Source organism: Ammospiza caudacuta, chromosome 1 (genome assembly GCF_027887145.1).
Source record: "Ammospiza caudacuta isolate bAmmCau1 chromosome 1, bAmmCau1.pri, whole genome shotgun sequence".
NCBI lineage: Eukaryota > Metazoa > Chordata > Aves > Passeriformes > Passerellidae > Ammospiza > Ammospiza caudacuta.
In genome coordinates, this window is record NC_080593.1 from 9485986 (window position 1) to 9510956 (window position 24971).

At 41.5% G+C, this 24971-nt stretch overlaps 1 protein-coding gene across 2 annotated transcripts in view; it reads left to right on the plus strand.

Annotated features, from left to right (window-relative positions):
- Positions 1-7702: 7702 nt before the first annotated feature.
- DNAJB6 (DnaJ heat shock protein family (Hsp40) member B6) overlaps positions 7703-24971 on the plus strand; it is a 58716-nt gene continuing 41447 nt past the window's right edge. For both annotated transcript variants that reach the window (XM_058815370.1, XM_058815362.1), the window contains exons 1-5: positions 7703-7818; positions 16925-17033; positions 17730-17839; positions 20501-20560; positions 20924-21034. In XM_058815370.1, coding sequence (XP_058671353.1) covers positions 16969-17033; positions 17730-17839; positions 20501-20560; positions 20924-21034 — 346 coding nt within the window. In that variant the 5' untranslated portion in view covers positions 7703-7818; positions 16925-16968. The remainder of the gene's footprint in view (positions 7819-16924; positions 17034-17729; positions 17840-20500; positions 20561-20923; positions 21035-24971) is intronic.

Genomic DNA, 24971 nt, shown 5'->3' on the forward strand with positions numbered 1-24971 from the left:
TATTTGCTCATATACATGAATCTGTGTTAATAATGGTTTGTGATGTAAATGCTTGTTACTTTTTTTTCATGATGCTTTTGCCTGTCAGTGAAGGAGAGAAGAAATTAACATGGTCTGTAAAACTGATCAGGATATCTATATTTTTATTGACTTCTGCTTTTGTGAATAAAATAATTTGAGTTTTCTTGAAACTCTGCAGAAACACTCTTTCATTTTTTTGCAGTAAATTGGGCATTCTCTTGTTAAAAACTGATGGTTCTGAATAGTTTCTACATCTAATATTAACTGCCAGTTGGCCACCCATGGCAGTGATGGAGTCACATTCATGGAGGAATTTCAAATTCCTGGAGATGTGTCACTGAGGGGCTTGGTTCAGTGCTGGGATTGGCAGGGCTGGGTTAATGGCTGGCCTCAGTCTCCACTGTTTTCCAAACATTCCTATGGTTCTGCTTTGGGATGGTTCCTACCTTCAGCTTTTGAGCTGTGATTCCCCACTCTGCCAAGGAAGCTGCAGCTCTGAGGGTTACCTTTGTTCAGGGTGTCTTCCAAACAATGCACTTGCTCTGCTTTGTAAAAACTTCTTTCAGAATCTTTGGAAAGAATAAAACTCCATGGATAGAAGTCTGAGAAGCTGTAATTGATAGTGAGGAATGCTACTCTGTCAGCAAACACAAAAATTTCTCTTTCAGCTTCTGGAACTCTGGCACATGTGGGCTCCTTTGAAGGTGCAATTTAGTTTTTATCCCCTTTGATAATTAGACTTACCTGCTTCCCTTTGCTCATTTATTATTTTCATTGTTAAATACACTTTTAGTTCTACTTTAACATTTATAAAGTTAGTATTGTGCATATTTATTTTTGAATGTTTAGAAATAGCAGCATAAATGCTTCAGCTTACTGCTACTAAAAATGTGGTGAACATAAAACTACAGAAAACTCCTCTTGTAGGGCATTTCCTAATTTGTAACATTAATAAAAGCACAAATGCCCATGTATCTGACCTGTTTTTCAGTATGTATCTGGTAGTCTGGAAAGGGCATTAAATTTCTCATGTGTGTAGAGAGGCAAGAAGTGATCTTGAAGTTACACAAGCTGAATCCATTAAAGAGAACACCGAGTAGCTGAAGTCAGGGGAATGTCTGGAGATCACCTACTCCAACCCCAGCTCAAAGCAGGGTCACCTACAGCAGGGTGGGCAAGACCTTCACCTGTGGAGTTCTGAATGTCTTCTTGGATGGGGAATCCACAATTTCTCTGGGCAACTTGTTTTCAGTGTTCAATTGACTTCACAATAAAACCTTTTAAATCAGGTTTAAACACATTTCTTGTATTCCAGTTTGTGCCCATTGCCTCTTGTTCTATGGGGCAATATTAAGGAATCTGAGTCTTCTCCAGGCTGAACAACATCAGCTCTCTCAGCCTCTCCTCCTATCCTATGACACAGCTTCCAAGACTGTAACCATCTTTCTCTGCCTTGCTTGTTAGTGACCCCAGCAGCATCTTCAAAATTCCTTCTGTGGACTTTGATGTGACTGAGGACTGAGTTAAGTGACAGTAAATCTCTTCCTTGTCACATTCCTGTGGTTGTTAATCAGTGGCACTTACCAGGTAAGGTTGGATTTAAGATTTTGTGGCTTTGCTTTTTCAACCTCCACTGCTGCTTTGACTTTCCAAGGATTTTGCAAATCTTTTATCAATGTAAAATAACAGACTTGGTAAAAACTGAGTTCTGAATTATTTTTTCACAAATTTTTATAGATAGGATGCTAAACATTGATATAAAAACCATAGGACTAATGTTAAAACACCTAAATGTCTATTTGCTTCTGCCACCAGCAGTGTCAAACACCCAAGTGCAACCTCTTGTGCAAACCCCTGTATTTTGACTCTTCTGAAGGTCAAGTAGCCCAGAATTCAGCAAAGCACATCAGACAAACAGGAGAAACATGGGAATTCTGACTGGCAAAAAATGGTACATAAAGGCAGGCACAGATGTCCTGCAGCTTGATTTCACTGTCAAGGGATGAGCTCTTCCTGTGTGATGGTTAAATCATTGCCACATTTATTGCCAGAATTGCTCTCCAGTCTCAGTCTAAGCCTCCCTGTCCACAGCTCTGCAGAATCACGTTCTGTTTGCAGAGTTGCTTCATGTATTTATAGGAGCAGCGTGCTCAAATTTCCTACTATATTTAACATCATTCTTTTCTGCATTCCCAGAGCAGCTGTTTGTTCATTCTGTGTAACATTTAACTGAAAAGTAGTTTTGCATTATTTCTATTTTATTCCTTGTTTATAGTTACACATAGTTCTTGATTGCTGAAGAGAGAAGCAGGCATTCACCAGATGGTGTTATTTCAGATCCTCCTGCTACTGCTGCTTGCCCAAATGTTAGACCTGGGACAAGCATCTCTCCTCAGTTGCTATGTAGTTTTGCTGTATGTTGTCAAACAAACCTGCTGAAGGAATTGTTTCTTTTAGCCCTTGTGTCTTAAGAATTATTTTCATTAAGCTCTATTTTTCTTTTTTCCCCTTTTCACTTTTCAGGCAAAAGGCAGCAGAGCTCAAAGTTCTACAGAGATACTTCAGGTATAATTATCTGGTAGATCTATTTGGCTATTGATGAAAAATTACATAGAATTAACTGATATTTCACATTGTCATATGGAGAAAAAAGCATATCCCTGATCAAGGTAATGAACATAAATGCTGATCAAGCTGTCCTTGCAAAGAATAAGCACTTGGCATAAGCTGTGAGATCCTCTGACTGCCCCCAGTTGTTGCTGGGTTGTTGTGTGCAGATCCCAAATAATCAGCAGAATACACCTGACATTTCAGGAGGAATTGGCAAAAACATCAACATTGCTGAAGTTGTTTAACCACTTTCAAAAGCATCCACTTAGCTCAGGCTTCTGCACACAAAGAGGAGTCCAGATAAACTTGCAGCCTCTAGATTACCTAAAACACACTGTACCAATGAAAACTGAGGTTGTGCTTGACAGGCAAACACTGGAGAATGCTGGGGAAAATGGGTTATTTTGTGCTTTTAATGCTTCTAGTGAAAGTTTCAAACTCAAGGTGTATCGCCCATATTTCAAGTCTAATTGTTTCTGATAAACTAGCAGCAAAAAGTTCATGCTTATATTTAATTAAGTGCCACTTTCCAGAATTACTTTGCCAGCAATGCTATAATTAGATGACATGAGAACAGTCTTTGATACATATGCTCATATTCTTTGTTAACACCAAAAATAGAATCTGTAAATAGAAAAACGAGTTGCATTAAGCAGCAGGGCAGAGCAGCAGGCTGGGAAGGCTACAGCCATTTCCACCTCAGGAGGATTAATATTAATGTCTCTCTAATGCAGCATTTTCAAGCATTTCTTGTGTTCTGATGGGCTTTATATAATTGACCTCCACAAATCATAAAAGATGGTTTAAAAAAAGAATCTGGGAACTATGTGAATTGCCAATACCTTCTGGAATGCTGCCACATGATTTCCATCATTAGGTTATAGCTACCAGTTAGGGCTGAATTCATCTCACTGGGCTTCAGGCATCTGTGGGGTGGCTGTGAGGCACCTGGGGAGAACAGGCAGCCCCAGGACAGAGCTCTGGCAGGAGGCTCCTTCTGTACTGAGACACAAAAGCAAAAATTCCACCCTTTCCAAAGAGGATGGGATGAACTGTGCCCTGGAAGTGCCCTCTCCTCTCTCTTCACAGTCAATGCCTCAAACTGGATGTGTGAGACAGCTGAAGTTGGGTGAAGTGACCAGACCTTTCCCTCATGTTCCCAGAGGAGAGTTGAAAGATCTCAAACAATTAAGATTGTTTGACAGCAGTGTTTATCCTGACTCAATGGCTCAGCACTTGGATACCAGCCTGGATCTCTGATACCAGCTTTAACAGACCCACCAGAACTTTTGTTACTGGAATGTTGATGCTCTGCCAGCAACATCAGATTTAATGTCCCTCAACACAGTTCTCCAGGCTTCTGCTGCAAGCAGCAAGCCATAAAAACACAGGACACTTTGACTTCATACTTCTGCAAATACCTTTGAAGGTTTTCTGAATCTAAAAGCTTTTCAGTTTTATTAGTCCCATAAATAGAACTAATTTAAAATGTTAATGAGCCAGTTATGTAATCCTTTTGGATTTCAGCAAAACTTTCAGTAGTGTCTCTCCCAGGATCCTTCTGGACAAAATGTCCAGCACACAGCTGGATAAACACAGCCTGGGCTGGGTGAGCAATGGGCTCAGGGTCAGCACCAAGGGTTCCAGTGGAGGGGGTCACAGTCACACCAGGCTGGTGTCCTGTCCCCAGTGGGCTTCCACAGGGCCCAGCCTCAGCCCTGTGGAAAAACATCCTCACAAATGACTTGGATGCAGAGCTGGAAGGGACACTAAGTGTGCCAGGGACACTAAACTGGGAGGAGTTGCTGCCTCCCTTGAGGGAAGAGAGGCCCTGCAGAGACCCAGACAAATCCGAGGGCTGGGCAATCACCAACCACATGAAGTTCAACCAGGGCAGTCCTGGATGGATGTGCTTCAGTACCCCCTGCAGTGCCTCTTCTGCTGGGTTTTGCCATGGGCTATTTTAATTGAAATCACCTGCCTTTCCCTGTAACAGAGACCAGAAAACTAAATATCATGTGCACAATTGGAGCAAACCTTAAAAAAGTAAATAATTCTTATTATTGTTCAGTATTAGTGATAATCTGAGCTATCAATGATCATAAATTAAAAAAAGAGGTGCCCTATTAAATTATATTTGTAATTGGTGGCTCTGTAAAATGCCCATTCTGAGAAGTCTTGGGAAATGCCTTCATATCTTCTTCAAAGAAAAGCATAAACCAATTAAAATATATTTTTGATTTATTAAAAATAATTATACAGTCTTTTGTTTTCATCTATAACTTTGTTAGGAAACATTTATTTACATTCTCAGTGTTTTGCTGAGGCACTTTACCTTCTCATACCTTCCTTTCTCCAAATGCAAAATTGGTCTGTAAGCCTTCCCAAATATTATTCCTATATCAGAAGGATGCTGAATCAGGGCTATTCTGTCTAGAGTCAGAACAGTGTTAGAAAATCTCTGGGCAGATTAATGTAATGATAACAATTGTGTTGAAGAAGCCATGGTCCTTTTGCATTGATGCAGGCAGTGTTTGGATTCCAACCCTCTAGTTCCATGTGGAATCATGCTTCTTTGCCATGTTCTGTTTGCTTGGGTAAACAGAAAGTTTTATGGTTGGCATCCATCATAACTTAACTGTAAATATAAAATCTGTTCTTTAAATTATTAAAGGAAAGAAACTGCCTTGTGCAACTTCTGTCTTGTTTGCTGTAGCTCAGGCTTTAGGACCCTGTGACAGTGTTCACAGGGGTCTCAGGTTGAGGGAAGAGACGAGGATCTGACTCCATGTTTCAGAAGGCTGATTTATTATTTTATGATATATATTACATTAAAGCTGTATTAAAAGAATAGAAGAAATGGTTTCATCAGAAGGCTAGCTGAGAATAGAATAGCAAGGAATGATAACAAAGGTTTGTGGCTCAGACAGAGAGCCTGAGCCAGCTGGGCTGTGATTGGTTATTAATTACAAACATTTAACATGAGCTAATCAAAGATTTACTTGTTGCATTCCACAGCAGCAGATAATCAAAGTTTACATTTTGTTCCTGAGGCCTCTTGTCTTCTCAGGAGGCAAAATCTTAAGGAAAGGATTTTTCATAAAAAATGTCTGCAACAGGACACTTCATTTTCTCCCCTGTAATTAGTTATGAAAGGTTGGGGGAAAAAAACGTTATTTCCACATCAAGAAATGCTTAAAGGATTAAATCAAAATTTTATTATGGTCTCCTCCCACACCTCACAGTACTGACCTGGCTTTGCCTTTGCCAGGCTGTGAATGCTGAGATGTGAACCTCACCCATAGGAAGAGCCAGTCTAACCTACAAATCCTTTGGTTTTGTCTTTCCAAGTGGATCAATGACTGGGACTCCACAGCTCCTTGCTGATGAGAAACTAATAATGGAGTGAGGTGTCCCTCTGCTCTAATTTTGAAGAATTGTTTCCATAACCACAACTTAGCATCAACAATATTTCTTTTGAAGCTTGCATTTCCCCAAATCACCAAACCTATACTTAGGGTTGTCCTACTACTTGTCCTGCTGATTGTTTTAGATTTTCTTCCTCTGCCTTATTCCAAGCTGGCTTTTGTCTTTTTGAACTGACCCCATTCCCGCACAAACACTTCCTAAATAATGAACTTCCTAAGCCTTTTAATTGACTTTATTTGGGAAGCATGCATTTTAGGCGTGGAAACTCTCTAACTTCACTTTGGTGATGTATAAATTAATGCCTCCACTTTTTAAATAAGGAACAAGAAATATAATTTTACAGCAATTTAAAGCATGGATGAAGTCCACATTTTAAAAACAGAATAATAACTTTGCTGTCAGCCATGGCACTCAGAAGACCACATACTTGAATATTACACAAAGGATGCTCCAATACATTCACCCAGCACAGGGCTCTGTCCAGGTGCTACATGCATGGAAAGGAATCTGACCTCAAAGGAATTGTGTGCCAGAGTTATATAACATTTGAGACTACAGCTAAAACCCACAAGGGGGAAAAAATTTTGTCATCTCACCTTGAGCACCCAAACTCACCTATTCAAAGAGTGTTCCTTAAAATTATTGGTTTTTCAACTTTTCCTACAGCACCACACCTAGGCATCACTTTTTGCATTTCTCCCCACAGAATGGGTCAGGCTGGAAGGGTCAATCTGGCCCAACCTCCTGCTCAAGCAAGGTCACCCAAAGCACAGAACTGTGTTCAGATGGTTCTGGAATATCCAGCAAGGGAGAGACTCCACAGCTTCTTTGGGCAATCTGTTCCAGTGCAGTAAAGAAGTAAAGAATTAAAGTAGAAGAAGAAAACAGTAAAGAAGTTCTTCCTCATATTCAGGTGTAGTTTCTGTGCCTCAGTTTCTGCCCATTGCTTCATCTCCTGTTGCTGGGAGCCACCGAGCAGAGCCTGGCCCATCCTCTTGGCAATCCCAGTTTTTGAGAGTAAAGACCCAGAAGGGGAAGAAATTTTGTCATCTCACTTCTAGCAGCCAAACTTACCCTAATCAAAGAATATTTCTTAACATTATTCTTTTTCCTTCTCCTTTCCCCTCAGCTGCCCACCCGAGCATTGCTTCACAAAATCACATTGTCAGAAAAAACCTCTGAGAGTCCATCCCGTGACTGAACACCAGCACTATGCCCAGCAGACACGCTGTGACTCTGTGGAACTGAGAGCAGCCATGGCTGTTTGCAGCCCATGACAGAACACAACCATGCCCAGCAGACACGCTGTGACTGTGGAGCCGGGAGCAGCCATGGCTGTTTGCAGCCCGTGACCGAACACAACCATGCCCACCAGACACGCTGTGATTCTGTGGAGCCGGGAGCAGCCATCGCTGTTTAAAACGCGCGGTGCACAAACAAACGCGCGATGACCCTGCTCCGCCGGAGCCCTGCCCTAACGAAGCCCCGCCCCTGCCCTCACGAAGCCCCGCCCCCAGTGGCAGCCCCGCCCTTCCCTCGGCCCCGCCCCGTGCAGCGCCGCCGGCGGCCGGTAGGGGGCGCCCTCCGCTCGCACGGGACACCCGGCGGGGCCGTTCGAGAAGCTTCCGGAAGCGGCGGGGCGGAAGTGACGGCGCGCGCTGGCGGCGCTTCCTGTTTGTGGCCGCTGCCGTTTGTCCCGGCGGGAGCGGCGGGAGGGAAGCGGCGCGAGCGGCGGCCGCGCTCAGCACACACCGGCGGGTGAGTGCGGGGCGGACGGGCCCGGGGCCGCCGGCCGCGGCCGTGCGGGAGGCAGGGGCAGAGGGGAGCGGGCGCTTGGCCGGGCTGCCGTGCTCGGCAGCGGCGTCCCTGGTAGCGGGGCCTCGCGGCGCGGCGCGGCCGGCGCAGGCCCCGCAGTGCTGGATCGGCCCCGGCTGCCGTGCGGGCTCTGCCCGGCCTTGGCGGGACTCGGGGATCGCAGCGAGCTCGGGGATGGAGCGGCTGCCCTGGGCTCCCCCCGGCACTCGGAGCGGGACAAACCCCGGGACGTTCGGTGCCAGCCCGCGCTGCCGCCTGCTCGCCGCGAGGCAGAAAATAAATTCCGGCTTTCCATTCCTTGCTCACAGTGGTGTCAGTTCCCAGGTGATGAGGGCGAGCCTCGTTTCGTTGAACAGACCTTGTCCTTAAAGCGCTTTTTGTCGCGGGGTGCTGCCTTGGCGGCTTGCGAGCGGTGTTGCGTTCTCCTTTCTCTACAGTGCCTGAAAGGAGAGGGGGGTGAGCTGCGGGCCGTGCCTGCAGTGAGAGCACCGGAGGAATGGCCTTGAGATGAGTAGGGGGAGATCAGACCAGATAATGTATTACATATTTGATTAGATAATGTGTTAGATATATGATTAGATAATGAGTTAGATATTTCGCGTTTAGGGTGGTCAGGCATTGGAATAGGTTGCTTAGGGCGGCGGCGGAGTCACCATCCCCGGAGGTGTTCGGGAGCGCCTGGATGTGGCGCTGGCTGGGTTAGTGATTAAGGGACAGTGGCGGTCGCTGCTGGGGGATGTTTGGGCTGGATGATCTCAGCGGCATTTTCCAGCCCTGATGATCCTAAGCCAAACGCGCTGTGTTTCCCCCCGACGGAAGCAGTTCCGATACGTTCGCTCAGTGTTTACTGCTCGGGATAGGGGCAGCAGGGAGGTTTGTTGTGGGTGAGGTCGGCAGAGGTCGGGTGTTTTGAGTTCGCTGTTGCCAGGTTCCGAGCTGAGTTGAAAGCTGACACTGCCAGGTAAGGAACGCTGTTTGTCCTCAGTATTTGTTGCGCCTCGGAGGGGGCTGTGGGCTGGATTTAGAACTCGCGTTCTTGTTTGCACCAACACTTCGTGTTGTGTTGCTGCCTGAGCTCTCCTTGGTGTGCTAAAAAAGGTGTTAGAAATAATTCTAAATACTGAACAAATCAGTTCTAAATTGTAATAATTATAAACTGCTACTTTTTTAGACACGGTAACATGAAAGCTACGTTTATAATGTTCAGATGGTTAGGCTTGTGTCATTGCATAGTCAGTGATCAAAGTCAAGAGTTTTTAGGGTATAAAGTGTCAAAAAGTGATAAGAACAAGGTGCTGACACAAGGGGAACAGCTGGGATGAAGCAATGCTCTGCCTCTCCGGTCCTGCAGCAGAGGTTGCACTCACTGCTGCCTGCTGACCTTAATTTTTGTTTACTCTTTGGAGATCCTTGTACTCCAGTTAGGGATTTTATGTTCAGCTGGTGATCAAGAGCCTAGTAGCGAAAATACCATTTAGTTTGATGGATTATGTTGTCAAAGAAGATTTGTTTAGACCAATGAGTAAATGTATTTGTTTGGACCAATGAGTAAATGTATTTACAGATGTTGTCTCTGTGATTACTTTTTCATTGCAAACAACCAGAATTTTAACTATTGCACACCACTATTCTAACTTTGCATACTCCCCTCGGCGCCTGTGCTGACTTCTCAGTGGCAAATAAGAGTGTGTTGAAAATGGAAGTTAAATTAGTATTAAATTTTCTTAAAGAATCTCTATTGGAGTAGAAGTTTAACTTGCTGCTTTTATTGGCAGCACTGTTTAGACTGCAGTGCTACTAATAATGGAAACTAAATCTGTAAACTGCAGAGTTCCATCGAGCTTGTCTTTTAAGTACTTGTGCTTTCAAACTGCAGCAGATTCTTACCCAGGCAGCTTCTCTCTCTGGTATATTCTCTGTCCTTCCCAGATCGATGCAGTTTGCTCATTTATCTTGGCTGGGCTTGGGAAGAAGGAGGTAAGGGCTTTACTTTTGTGAAGTTTTAGTTAGAGGGTTAATGAGTTTTGCGACTGATGTTTTTAAATAGATAAATAGATTTCTTTACCGACTGTCTTCTTGCTTTTATCCATTAGAAGTTTTGGAATGTATGCGGGGAGAGGGAATAACTTATGTTAAATCATAATTATCTTATGTAGGATACAGGAGTTTCTAACAGTACATGAGATATAAACACCGGGTTTTTGGTTTGTTCTGCCCCTGTGCCGAGCTCGGTGGCGCAGTGAGCTCTGTGAGCGGAGCTTGCGTGGGCCGGGGGCGGTGACTGCGATGTCCCCGGGCCGGAGGTGTCGCGGCCTGGCCTGGAACGGGCGGCAGTGTCAGCGCGGGGGCCGGGGCCGCTCGGGGCTGCTGCCGGGACAGGACGGGGCAGCACAGCACAGGGCAGGGCAGCACAGCACAGGGCAGGGCAGCACAGCACAGCACAGGGCAGCACAGTACGGGACAGCACAGCACAGGGCAGGACAGCACAGGGCAGCACAGCACAGGACAGCACAGGGCAGCACAGTACAGGACAGCACAGGGCAGGACAGCACAGCACAGCACAGGGCAGCACAGCACAGGACAGGACAGCACAGGACAGCACAGGGCAGGACAGCACAGCACAGGGCAGCACAGGGCAGGACAGCACAGGACAGCAGAGCACCGGACAGCACAGCACAGGGCAGCACAGCACAGGGCAGCACAGCACAGGGCAGCACAGCACAGGGCAGCACAGGGCAGCACAGCACAGGGCAGCACAGCACAGGGCAGCACAGCACAGGAGGCTCTCCAGCCTCCCAGAGCGCATCCACCGCTCCTGAGCCGTGCAGTCAGGGCTGGCTTTGAAGGGAACTCGTTGCTGTAATTTTCGACTTAGCTGTGTGAGGTTTATGTTCAAGCATTGTGCTCCTTAAGTAGGAAGTGCTCCATTTCTCTAATAGCATTTGTAAAAGAACCTCAGTTGTGTCCTGGAAACATTTAATGACAAAGCTTTTCCTTTGTCTTATTCAAGTAATGGAAGGATTAGTGAGAAATTACTTAGCTTTGTCAAAACTTGTTGGATCTTGCATATGATGATTGTTTCTTTCAAGATAAATTTAAAATAAAATTATATTTGAGGGTGCTAGTAGCTTAAATTCTATTTTCTTTTGAATGAAATACATTTGAATGCATGTTAGGTTTTCCTTACTTTAGACTTAATGAAATCGTTCTGCTTTATTTATTTAACTGTTAGGGAAGAAATAATTCATGCATATGCATTTCACTCCTACAGTTACTAGTTGTAGATTTTATGTTTTCTCTTTGTTCTGAATACTGAAATCCCCTGGTATTAGTGAGGACTCAGTACTTAACAAGGACCTTAAAGGCCATATAGTAAGTCTGAAGCCATTCATAGCTACATTGCAGCTATTTTTTATTAAAACTTCAATTTTTCTGATTAGAAATTTTTTTCTCTCTTAAAATGTAGTCTGAATCTGTGACAGCCTATCAAAAGTTGCTGTTTGCTTTAATGAACCTTTTTTTTCCTTTTTCTTTGGGTTAAATAAAGTTATCATGACTCAAAAACACTTCAGGGGAAATGTGTAGAAACTTTGAACTATTTTCTTTTCCCTAAAGGATCATCTGTTTGATATGATTATTTGCCTAAAACTTTCTGGGCCATGTCTTTCAGTTGAGGCTTTCACTGTTTTTAATTGCTTACTCATAGGCAGATCATATATATTTTAAAATAAGGTTTTATTTTACTTTGTATAAAATAGCCTTTTATGGTGAGTTTTAGGAGAGTGACAGTGTTCCAGATATTTGTGACACAATTCCAAATTTGGACACCTGAGTTTTTTGGAAAAGTGCTCCTTTGCTTTAAGGAAAGATCATGAATAAGTGCCCCTTTATCACAGATGAGCTGGATAAGCAGGAGAGAGGGTGGCCTGTTGACTGATCAGCATCCTTTCCTGGTTTTTGTTAGCCAGCTTACATTTCTTTCACAGATGAAGATATTGGATTTCTTCTGTTTCCATTTTTGGTTGGTTCACTCTTTTTTAATGGTTTTTCACTTGTTGCCCTCTTCAGGCTTTCCGCGTGCCAGGCAGCAGTGCAGACCAGGTCTGTAATTCCTGCCAGAATTGTCTTGCTGTCCTTGGGGAGGAGAGCAGTGGACAGGACTCTCCGTAGCACCTTGAGGGGTGAGGGTGTCCTGGTCAGGTGCTCTTGTCTGGCTGTGGTGGAGTTTTATTGTTGCTGGCTTTTCCACAATGGAACATGAGCTGCAGGGTAAAGCAGCCAGCCCAGCTGCCTTCTTCCTGCATGAACTGGTATAATAATAACAACAACTGTATCCAAATCCACTCTGCTGTCTGACATACAGGCAGGATGTTTGCTGTAAACATGAGATTAAACTAAGCTTTTTGGAATGTGCATTTTATTAAATTCATCTCCTGAGGATACTGAGGGAGTATTAAAATAATGAGCATAAACATGGCTATTTAAGTACATTGTATTAATTTAAATTATATGGTAAATTGACATTTTTCCATGAAACAATAAATTTCAGGAGCCTGTGAGGTTAAACTGTGACAGTTTTTCTAAGCTTAGGTAAGTAAAAGCTAAAAGTATTGAAGTTGTTAATGTGCTTTAGTCTGCACTGTGTATGTATAAGTGGGAGGAAAAAATTAATGCTGGTGCCTTGTTTAAATGTATTTGTCAGGTTTATTAATCACAAAACTTACACAGGTTTTCTTACTCTGTGTTCTTGTACTCATAGGTAGCTTTATTTGTTCCTTCGCATTCTTACTCTTAAAAATTGTTCTGGTAAACTGTTCTGGTAAACTTTGTGTTAGCACAGTGGATTTTTGTGAGTTCACCCTTCAGAGCAGGGTGTTTGTTCCTGCAGAGCTGACAGCAGGATGCAATCCTTTAGTTAACTCCATGGAAAGCAGCAGGTGCTGGCACCTGGGTGGCTCTGGGGCCTGCAGAGGATGTTGCTGAGTGCCTGCTCTGTGAACTCTGAATCAGGAGTTTGGAACTCCATCCTGCTCTCCAGGTGGCTGCTGGAGTCACTGAGCTCGAGCTATTCTGGCATCTTTGAGGACTCTCTGTGCTGCCCACTGCTTCATGGCCAGAAATAGATAACTTTTTCTGACTGAGCTGACTGCAAAGGTCGCATGCCCCTTGCTGTCTGAATTCCCTCCTGGCTGCTCTGAAGAATTTCTTGTTTGGATGCTTTCCCCCATTCCCTATTTAGTTTGGGGTGCTGCTTTGTCATCCCTGCTGCTTGTTTGTCCGATTACTTGCTTTTCTCTGGCATCTGATCTTATGAAAGTTTGGAGTTCTCTACATATCCGTCTTCTGTAATGCTTCTCGTGCTTTTTATGTAGCTGAGGACTGTGCTGTGAAGAGTTCATGGGCCAGGTTCTGGGTAACTCAGGCTGAGCTGTGTGGGGAGGGCCTGAGCCTGGTCCTGTGTCCATGTAGTTCAGGGCCACTGTAAACCAGAACAAAGCTGCCTTCCCTGTGATGCCTGAGAAATCTATAGACTATGGAAACCTTTGGTTCACATAAACATTGGCCTGTTTGATTTTCATGCCCCAAAGGAGGAGTTGGAGTAGCTGATAGCACACTGTAAATATAGTGCAGTTCCCAGCTCAGGGAACTGCAGATTTTTGTGAGCAAACACGAAGGCCATGAAACATCTTCTTTCAGCTGGTTTATTTTTTTTTTTTTGGCTTGTATTTTCTGAAATTTTGAAGATTTTCTGTGGATGGAGGCAGGAAATCAGCTAATGTGGGCTGGCTTCTTCCTTGCTGTAGAAAAACTCAAGTGCCTAATTAATGAGCCTTGCTTGTATATTTGGAGACAAATTATTTGACAGATTGCGTGTTTGGAGAAGATTTTTGTCATGTCATTGTGATTAGGACAGTTGGGTGGTTTCTTGCAGGGAGGTATATGGTTTGCATCTTTAGGCATTTAGGCATTTTCACCATGCACATTCCTACTAGCCTTAGAAGTACTGATTTATTTTTTTTTAATTGGCCATCTTCTATTTTCTAAGTCAATGGTGATCCATATTCTGCTTTATTATAAGCTGATGGTGGTTGTTTTCTTGAGTGAGTATTTTAAATAATTCTGTCCTGAAAAGATTGCAGATAGAGGTCTTTTCTAGTTTGTGAATATTGTTGGATATTTTGAGGGGAGGGGGGTTTTGTGGGTGTGCATGGTGTTTTTTTGGTCAGTCTTGGTGGCTGTTGAGGGGCTAAATACTAGCTGACTTTTTTTTTCTTTAGCTGGACAAAAGTAGCTGCAGATGACTTTTTTCTTCTAAATATTTTTAAAACCTTTTTACATACAAAACTTCCTATGATAACTGAAGTTTCAGCAGTACAGTTTATGCTTTATGATAACTAGCAGATAGAAATAACAGGATATTAGAGATGAATGCTTCCTGTCACCTGACTTTGGTGACACTTTGATTAGGAGAAGGAGAATATTAAGAATTTGTTTTCTTTAGAAGGTTTCTGGCTGTTTTAATTCCAGACTTTATGCTAGTGACAAGTAAAAACTGAGCAATAACACTCACTAAAGACAGAATATGCAATCCCCAGACATTTCTTTGAAACAAATAATTTCTCCATCTTGAAGGAATAGCTTTTTAGGGTCAGGGTCAGAGTCATCTGTTAAAAGGTGATCATGCTGCTTCAGCTTTGTTTTTTTGTCCCAACTTCAGGTTTCTGTTATCTGGGATATATGGTGTTTATATTGAGTCTGAACTTCACAGATCTGCAGCATTGCTTTTAAACAAGCAGGAAAGTTTTAAAAAAAATACTGTGTTGAAAACAATATGACTACCTGTGTGCACAAAGTTCTCCAGGGAAAGATACGATTTATTTGTTACATCTAAGTTGCTTTTCCTACATGCTTTTTCTAGTTAGAAGTTTGAGTTTTAAGTTTTCCCTGTAAGATAGGTACCAGAATTGAGAGGAGAGCTAATGAAGGTCTTGTATAAGAAAAGGAGAATATGGAAAGACATTTAGTATTATGGTATGTGCTCCTGTCTTGAGGCTTTTTGCTGGTTGCTTGCTAGTTTTAGGTTTGTTAGGAGGGACTCTGACCTTTAGCCTTAAGCTTCACTCATGTTGGATTCCCCCGATTTCTTTGCAGAAATACATTCCATATGTGCTGTTCCTCAGAAGGCTGGCTGTGGGATTTGATAACAAACTTACCCACACTGACTCTGCTCCTCGCCTCTGTGTTCACACAGCTGTTCCAATTGTTGTGTGGGAAACAGCAAAGCTAGAGAGGCCAGTTGATAGCAAATATCCTGGGATATTTTTGGTAATCTGTATGTTTACATATTGAACACTGCCATCAGTACATTATTATTATCATTGGCATTCTTAATTTTAGTGCACGTCCCCCAACTTCCTTTGGTGTTGGTCACAGTATTAACTATAACCTTATGGTTTTTTTGATGTGGAGATTTCTTCAAAGGGCTATTTACTTGCTACACTTTAATTTTGTGTTTGTGGGACTGTATGGTTAAGGGGATTGCTAAAACCATCCAAGTTTTAAACACGTGGGTCCTCCAGTACATTTGCTTCTGTAAGTGGTTTGGAGAGGGGAGGAAGCATGGCAGGGTATCTCTTAAACTGGTTCTGACATTTGAGGAAATGTGTGTGTAACCATAATCCATAATTAAAGGTAATTAAGCTTTAACCTACAGCAGGAACATATTTTGAAGATGTACCAATTTATTTTGAAAGGAAGTATTTTTTCAATGTTTATATCCCAGGATGTTGAAAGATACATGTAAAAGTAGTACAATAAATTAATTTTAGAATATTTCACTAGGCTACATCATACTTGGTTTTCTTGGGAAAGAAAAGGAAACTTAGACTGCCTGGGTTAAAATTAAAAACACTGAATGACTTGAGGGGGGGAAAGGTTATTTCAATGAATTTTTGTTCTTGATGCACAAGATAAGAAAATGTGACTAATACATTGCTGTATTATGTTCTGAGTGTATTTGGGTGATTTTCCCTGCAACAAGTTGATAACTACTGGAAAAGGCTCACTGTTTATTGTTCCTTAAATTGAAACAAGCCAGCAGTGGTAGGATGGAAGGGGGCTTGGAAGTTTTGCCAGAATGGAGATTTTTTAATGGAAGAGAGAAAGACAGCATTGCACGAAGACATGAAACATTCTTGAAACTTTTTAGGAAGGTTCTTTCATCTTAGTGGTCATTTAGTTGGAGTAATGGTCAGTGAAACTGTTCCTTGTAATTATTCTCCAGTGTTGACAAGAAACTGTCAATATTTAAACTGCTTTTTTAACTTCTGGGTTTCTCAGGACTCTTGTGATAACTGTTCTTTTATACTAACAAACACTCAGTGCCTCTGCACTTGAGTTGGTTGGTTACCTTGCAGTTGGAGCAATCTTGCCTGGTTATGTGCTTGTCTTGGGAAATGTGAAGGAGGCAAATGATATTCAGTAGTTTTGGCAACATGCACATTTTTTGTCAAAGCCTGAGTACAAGAAAGGCTTATTGGATTCAATAAGAGATTGAGTTTTAAATTTCCAAGCCCTGCGCAAACATTGCTTTTCTGGAGGGAGCATGTCAGTGGAAGTAATGTTCTGAAGAACAGATGTGAAAGATGGGTGCCTTTGTTTATGCCCATATGTGCTTTAGACATGACAGGTGTCACAGATAACAGGTGAACTTTTGCATTCAGAGTTATTAATATCTACATCAAAACTGTAATCCAGATACCCTTCTTAAAATACTCAGCTTATCAGTCTAATCTGTTTCAGGAACTGCTGTATCTCTGTGTGTTTGTGTACTGTGTTTCAGTGGGATTAAGGAACATAAAAATCTGAATTAAAGTCATTGTTTGATTTCTTGACCTAAAGTAAAGCAGTTTTATTTTCAATTTGGAACATTTGAACTTTGTCTTTCTTGGGTCAGGTTTGATACAAGGCAGTCCCAGGCTCCTACCTGACTTTCATTGAGTAGCAGTACTGGACAAGCTTCATTTACAAGTTGTTGTTGTTGTTACAGGACTGGAAAGACTCAGCTGTTGTTACCACAGGAACTCCTGAAACATGGTGGATTATTATGAAGTTCTGGGAGTGCAGAAGCATGCCTCAGCAGAGGATATCAAAAAAGCGTGAGTGTCACTGGTGTGGATGTTTTGGATTTTAAGGGACAGATATAATTACATGGTTTTTGTAGTCACACTTTGTTGTCTTCCCATTTCTTTTGCAAATTCCTGCACATGCTGCTTTATGAACTCAAATTCTGGAACTGTGATCTTGGATAATTGCAAAGCACATCAACCTAGGGGCAAGTTTAGCTTTGCCCCTCTAAGTAAGAAGTTATGAACACTTTGCCTAAAGTGTTTCATTTGAGGATAGGAATTGTGTGCAGCTGGCAAAGAAGGCATTGATGTTAGGATGTCACAATCCATGTGTTCTTGGAGCTTTATCAACTTCTAATGTACCAGATTCCTCTTGATGTTTCCTTTGGTTGGTTGTAATTGCAGAGCTCTAAGGAGAAGCCCACAGTAGAGATATTTTGGAATGTTTTTCTTAGGTCTCGCAGATGTTGATCGTCAGAAATGCACAAGAATAATTTCAGAATAAGTAAGAAACCCCAAACCTACTTTCTAATTTAAAACATATCTGAGTAGGTGGTTCTTTGTGTACCTGCAGTTTGCTCCCAATATCTAGATGCAATATACAAAGCACCAGGAATTTCTTATTTTCATCCTTGACAACCTGTTTAACCTGACAACATTGTGTTTATTTGTATAGCATATTCTGTTATTTCAGAGTAAAGTATCCTTTGTTTTCCTTCCACTCAGGTACCGTAAGTTGGCACTGAAGTGGCACCCTGATAAAAACCCAGACAATAAGGATGAGGCAGAACGGCAGTTTAAGCAAGTAGCTGAGGCCTATGAAGTCTTGTCAGATGGTAGGTATCTCACAAGGGCTCTTGAACTGCCTGTCTGTTCTGGGGATCAGGCTGAAAATGTTCATATATGGTGCTTTGAAGGGATATTGTAGTTTTGGTTCATCAGCCAACTTGACTGCTTCCTTTTCAAAGGCAAGGAAAGAGAAAGATGCTTGCAGATGAGACAGAATAAGCAGAAATTTTGAAACAAAAATTTCAGGATCTCCCTAAATACATAACCAAACTACTAGAAACTGAAATTCAATGTCTGCTAGAAATTTCTGTAGCCTTCTGTGAATCCCAAGATTAACTTTGTCTTAGCAGGTGAGGCCAGTGTTACAGTCAGTATAGGGATATTGTGTTTATCCTCTAAAATCAGGCCAGACCAACTCTGAAGTATCCACTGTTGGGCCTACAGCTTCTAGTTTCTGTAACAGTAAACTAGTCTTGAGAAAACCCAAGCATACTGTAAACCTTACTGAAAGTTTGGATTTCATTTGAGTGAGTTCTGTAATTTCAGTCAACTGTGATACTAAAGATAATGTTTATTTTGAATTGTTCTGAAAGAGGTGTTTAGCCTGACCCATGTAGTGCAGGAATGCAGTTTACAGTTCACCCATGTCTTTTTGCTTGAAGAGTATCCTTAACTTTTGCCAGTGTTCTGACAAAAGCAGCCTGAATCATAACAAAGTGATTTAAGCTACTTTGATTATTTTCCTCTGTAATTGACTGCAGCTGTCTATATGCTATTTCTGAAGTGTCCTTGATTTCACCTGAGACAGTGAGCATGGGAAAGCTATATTTAAAGCTCTAGCAGCATCTAGATTACCTCTCAGAGTTCAGCCTGATTTAGTGAGCTGCAGTCTTGTACACTGTGTTTCTTTGCTTGGTTTTGATAGTTAATTAACAGGGGAGAAGAAGAACTTAATTTATCATTAGTTCATTGTATGCTTGTCTTTTAGAGTGCTTTATCCTTCTTAAGCTAATTTTTTTGAGCAGGATAAAAATAGGATACTGGTCTGGTTGTTAAACAGATCTCTAAGTTCTTTGGAAACAGTACAGTGCTAGAATTTTAGAACAGCTTCTAAAAGTGCTGCCAGTTTTTGGATCTATGCCAAATCTTAAGTTACTGATGTCTTAACAATCATTTGTGCAGCAGGGATAGCAGAATCTTCAGCCCAGTGGTTGAGAGGCAGTCAAATGTTCTGCAAACTTAATGAAATTTTCTGACACCATTACAGGCTTGAATGATGACAGATTTTTGGCAGAAGAATAGTTTTGTAAGGGATTACATAAGCAAAAAAAATACTGAAATTGGGTGATCATTGAACACACTTCCCTTGTGGGAAACCTTGTGGTTTCAAAAATGGAACATTTTTCAAGATGAATTTTGGGTTTTGTGAGCCCTCAGGGCCCCCTTGCTGTTTCCTGCCCATGACAGTTTATCTGCCTTGCTGCTTTCTTCTTCATAATTGGATGGGTAGGTTAAATTCCTTTCTTTAAAAACTGCTGTCTAGAAAGGCAGTACAGATAATGTATCAAGCTTTAGGGATTTGTGAAACTATTGCAAGCTCCTATTATTTGAGATGATAACCATTATATAAAATTTTAATTCCTGTTAGTCAGAAGTATTTTACTTTCCAATATCTGTTTGAGGTAACTGCATGTTCTTTCAGTGATGCTGTTTAAATTTTAAAAACATCTTTCACTGAAGAGATTCCACTGGGAAAAGCATAATAATATTAAGAGAATAAAATCAAATGCCCTGATTGGTTTTTGACTGATACTTCCACAACAGTGCAGGCAAAGTGAGCTGTCTGTCTGCCTCTTTAAGGTCTTCAGGTTCCCTTCCAGTACCAAAGTGCCATCTGATCTTGTGCAATAATGTGGAGTTCATTTTTCTCTCCTTTCTCATGAATACTGTCTGGTTTACAGTGAAATTAATAGTCATTCCATGCCTTCTGAAATAATAGAGAGCAAGCAGTTTGAGTCACATCCTTCCTTGGCATTTTGGAACATCATTCTCCATTCCATATCCCACAATTAAGCCAGCAAAAATGGTTATAATTAATTTTAGGGGTTTTGCAGTCACTCTTATAAACACTGGTCTTTGTTCTCTTAACTCCCCCACAATGGGCTTGGTCTTGTGCAAGAAAAGGAAAAGAGGCAATGCTCAAGATTGGCAAGTGGGAGAGGAGGAAGGGAGTGCTTGAGCACTGGGACTGCTCTCCAGAGAGCCTGTAGAATCTTATCTCAGAAATTGATGTGATCACAGCTTTATTCAGGCAAGATGTGACCAACTTCACAGTTAGACTTGTGTGGAGGAGCAGGTTGAGGTCCAGAGATCCTTCACAGCCTTAAAGCTTTTCATGGTAGCTGTCCAAAGAAGAAATCTGCCATATTCTTCTTAAAGGCAAATTTCTGCATGAGGTTTGTCCTTAAACCAAACTTTTTCTCATACATCAGGACTGGACCTTCTACAGCTTACTGGTCTTAATTTTGAAGTTCAGTAGCTGTTCTTTTTGAACTAAATTGAAGATGCTCAGCAGTTATAGATGAGAACTTCCCTAAATAAACTAGCTTTGAGAAGATGCTTAACTGAGAATGCTGGTTAAGTGGTTTTATTTTTTCACAAAACCAACAAACCTGTTTACTGACATGATGTACAACTTCTCTTTGTAGCTAAAAAACGTGACATCTATGACAGATATGGAAAAGAAGGCCTAATAAATGGAGGTGGAGGTATGTTGACAATCAGCAGTTTTTTGCTTTCTCTATTTTCTGTAGCTTTCTTTGCAAGACAGGAATCTGGAAATGCCTGTACTAGGGCCTAAAATTCAGTCTTTAAAAAATCAAGATGTCAATTGTTTTACAGTTTTTCTGGTTATTATAAAAGGTATTGCTGTTATTTGAAAACAGAGAAACTGTTATGGAAAGTGATGAAGTAACGTGTGTATTTAAGTTAAATTATATCTGAAAGAGAAATTTTGGAAACTGTTTATATCTTTAGATGATACCCTATAGGCCTCAACTTTCTTATTAGTAAGAATATGTGAAGATAACTGAAATTTAACTTTTTTTCTTTTTTTTTTTGTTTATTTGCAGGTGGAAATCATCATGATAGTCCATTTGATTTTGGATTTACATTCCGCAACCCAGATGATGTCTTCAGGGAGTTTTTTGGTGGAAGGGACCCCTTTTCATTTGACTTCTTTGGTAAGTGATCCCCTGGTTTCAGTAACGTGTGTCTAAAGTGAGGCTTAAACTTTAGTCTTAAAAAACAAACAGAGCTAATGTAGTTTTAATAGAAATAGTTCTGAAAATGGGGCAGACAACTGGTATTTTGTATTGTATTTGAACTTTTTGTTTCATACCTGTTTCTTGGTTAATTTTATTGTACAAAACTAGGTATGGCTTGCCAGTTAATGTTTTGCTGGAAGGCCTGGTTTGCCAAACATGAAATGATGTCTGCAATGTCTCTAAGTTGAAATAATATTCAACAGAAAAAGTGCTTACTGGAATTTCCTCTCAAGAATTTAAGCAGGCTAACTTAGTCTGTTATTTCTCTCTTTTGGTCGGTAAATAAATTAAAACTTTGAGAGCTTCTGAATGGGACAGCTTAATTATAACTGTTACACCATAACTCTCACTGTGAACTTGTGTCCTAGCAGGACTGATTTTCTTCTGTCAGAATAGGAACAGTTGCATACATAATCTAAAAATTCTCCCAAATTCATGTCACCTGTTTGCTTGGGGTATAGAGCCTTTAGAGACTCAGATAAAATGGTTCTTGAGGTTTGTATTCTTCATTTAGGAAGCATTCATTAAAGGAAGCAATATGTGATAAAAGTTGTCAGAGGAATCTTTTTGCCCTCATGCTGAAGGTCTTCTTGCTTGCTCTAGTGAAGGTCTTTTCAGAGGTGCTGGGATTCTTATGCAATCTCTCTGTGTATGTTCAGCTCAGCAAAATGCTGACCTATAAAGCAGAACTGATCCTGTGTTCAGTATTTACTGTGAGAAAGTTCCATACTGAAAACTGCAAGAAGTGTACTTGAAAAACCAGGCTTTCTTCCTGTTCAGTATGTAGATATTGATTTAGCTCTGTAATAATGTTTGTAAATGTTTTAATATTTTTAAAAGTAATTTATTTTCTTTGGCAGCATTAAGGGGGTAGTGCCTTTCAGATTTTAATTATATCTTTCTTTGGTTTGCTATTTCAGGATCATCAGCTGTTAGATGACTAATGAAGGATTAGAAAGGGGGTTGAAGGGCTTGAGGTTGAATGCAGTAGAATGGTAGTTGATGAATTAGATGAGCAGCTAGAGGAGGATCTGGTGGAAGACAGGCAGCTGAATTGGGCAGTTGGATCCAGTGTGAAATCAGCTGAAAGTAGGAAAGGGAAGATTGGAGGAAGCTTCTAGCAAAATACTGATGAGTGGAGTGGGCTCTGAACTGGGTAGATGCAACTTCTTCACTGTCTGCAGCAGAATAAGAATTTTAGGAAGTACAAGACAAGCATTTCAATTTAGATGTGTGATCTCAACTGGTTAGGACACATCTGGAGTATTGGGTCCGCTTCTGGGCTCCACAGTAAAAAAACAGAGCTACTGGATAGAGTCCAGTGAAAGGCCACCCAGATTATTACAGGAGCTTCTCTCACCTGAAGAGCAAGTTGGGGAATTGCTGGAATTGTTCACTATAGAGAAAGCTCAGGGTAAGAGTCTCATCAGTGCATTGGGAAGGGAATGGAGAGGTCAGAGGCAATCACCACCAATGGAAGCCCAGGAGTCTCTGCCTGAACTTAAGGTAGCACAACTGTACTGGGAGGGCAACAGTGTTGGAGCAGATTGTCCAGAGAGGTTGTAGAATCTCCATGTTTGGAGATAGCCAGAAGGCATATGGAGTAGTCCTGGAAATCCCCCTGCACGTGATCCTGTTTGAGCAGGGGGTTGGACTGGATGAGCTCTGGAGGTCCTTGTCAAACTCACTTGATTGTGTGGTAGAAAACCTGGAAAAATCTGAGCAAGATGTTGAGTAGGAAGCTACTGTGGAGGAGCTGGGAGAGAGTGTTCAGTTCTTTTGTTTATTTTTTGATTGAAGATCTATTAAACAAAACAGTTGGTTCTCAATCAAGTATCTTTATAGTAAATTGTACAGGTGAGATGCTACTAGTGGGAGACTGACATAGGCTCTGTTTGATTTTGATTAGATTTACTTCATCAACACTAGCAAAAGACTCTTCACTTGCTGTCTCTGAAAATGTCAGTATTCATGATTAACCTTAAAGCCATGAAGTTTAGTTCTGCTGTTAAATGATAGGCTTGAAGAAAGCTGAGGCCCTGCCTTTTGGGTTCCTTGGAAGGAAGGCTGTAGAGCACAGTGCACAGAGCTCTCCAGCTTATCCAATGGAGGGACCACTGCTGCCAGTGTTCCATGGGGTACTGCAGCTGCAGTGAGCCCCTCCTGTAGAGGCTGGGATTTTAATTCCTGTTAGTCAGAAGTATTTTACCTTCCAGCATCTGTTTGAGGTAACTGCATGTTCTGTTGCCCCATCTTCCCTTGGGCACCAGTGGGCTTAGCAACATACCTCTGCATTAGTGACCTAGAGGGACATTCTCCCCTGCTTACCACACAGGTTTATTTATTTATTTATTCAGAAGCAGGTTATCTACTTCATGTATTCATCACTGTTTTTGTCAGCTGGAAGAGAAGAGCACTGAGCACAGGCTCTGCCTCTTGCCAAGGTTCTGGCAGTGGCAGCAGTGTTGTGTGCACTCCAGTTAATGGAAACTAATTGTTGCTAAGCTGCCTCTCTGCTTTTTGTGGATAGTTGCAGTGTCAGTGACCAGAGGCCTAAAAGCCTCAGTTAAGCTTTGGATTTTGAGCATAAGCTCTTGAAATGTTTCTAGTTGGAAGGTTTCAAAGTGAGCACTTTTTTTTTTTTTTCTTTAAGATGTTTAAGACATTCTCTAACATGGGTAATTGTGACTACAAACATTTTTTTTCACAAATTTCTGTAAAAAGTACTTGAATTGGTCTTTGCACATATATGAATATTTCAAGATAGTACAACATAAAAATATGTGTGCTTTCATCTGAATGTAGTGCATTTTGTAATTCCAAAAGCAAGCAGTAGAATTGCATGTATAGCAGAAATATTTGTATTGGTGAACTGCAGCCCTTACAGGTGATGCTGTGTTGGAACACTAATGGAACAGTTCTGTCCTGAATAATAACAGAATTTACCTTCTTAAAATGAGGAGTTACCAACTTGTTGATGAGTTTTCTGTGGAATTAGTAACTTCTGGAGGAGCTACTCAGGTTATAATTGATATTCTAAGCCACTAAATAAGTACTGAGGTCATGTTTTCTAAAAATGTGTACTGCTGGAATCAAAGATGAAATTGAATAAATACTTTAAAACATTTGTACTTTTTATGCAGTTTGAAGTGGCATGTAGTGAAGCCCACAGAATGCAGGTGGGACTCTCTATATCCTGATTGTCATTGAGTATGTAAAGAGCAGCATTCATATGCATAATTCCTGTAAATTTATGGATGTGAAAAATTTCTGAAATGGTGCTATGAATTGAGTCTGTTAAACTGTACTGAACTATACTGCACTGCTCTTGCAGTTACAGAAAGTTTTCTTTATAAACAGAGACATCTTTATTCATCTGTAGGAAAAAGGAGAATGTAGATTTTTAAATGATGTCTCCCTTCAGACTTTCCGAATGAAAATCTGTAATGCTGTTGGAGGCAGCTCTGAACACTTCCAAATGGAGCAGAGCTAATGTGCTGTGTGTTGCACTGGAGACAGTCACAGATTATTTTCATTGTTTTTTCTCAGGCAAATTCTTTGTAAATCTAGGGGTGCATGAAGGCAAGTACGTTTTAAAACTTCATCTGGTGCTATGACAGATGCTGAGCTCTTACTCTGAGATTTGTGGGCTTGCTTTTTGTGGCACATGGTTGCAGCAGAGTGTGTATTCCTGGTGAGCTGTCCTAGGGATAGTTTTTAGCCTCTGACATATGGATGGATGCTGATCCTTGTGACAGGAAGAAAAGTTGGTGCTTCCTGTGCAGCACTACACTTTGCATTGCAAAGTACTGCCTTGGTATAGCAGTGATCTGCTGTTCAGTCTGTGCCATAC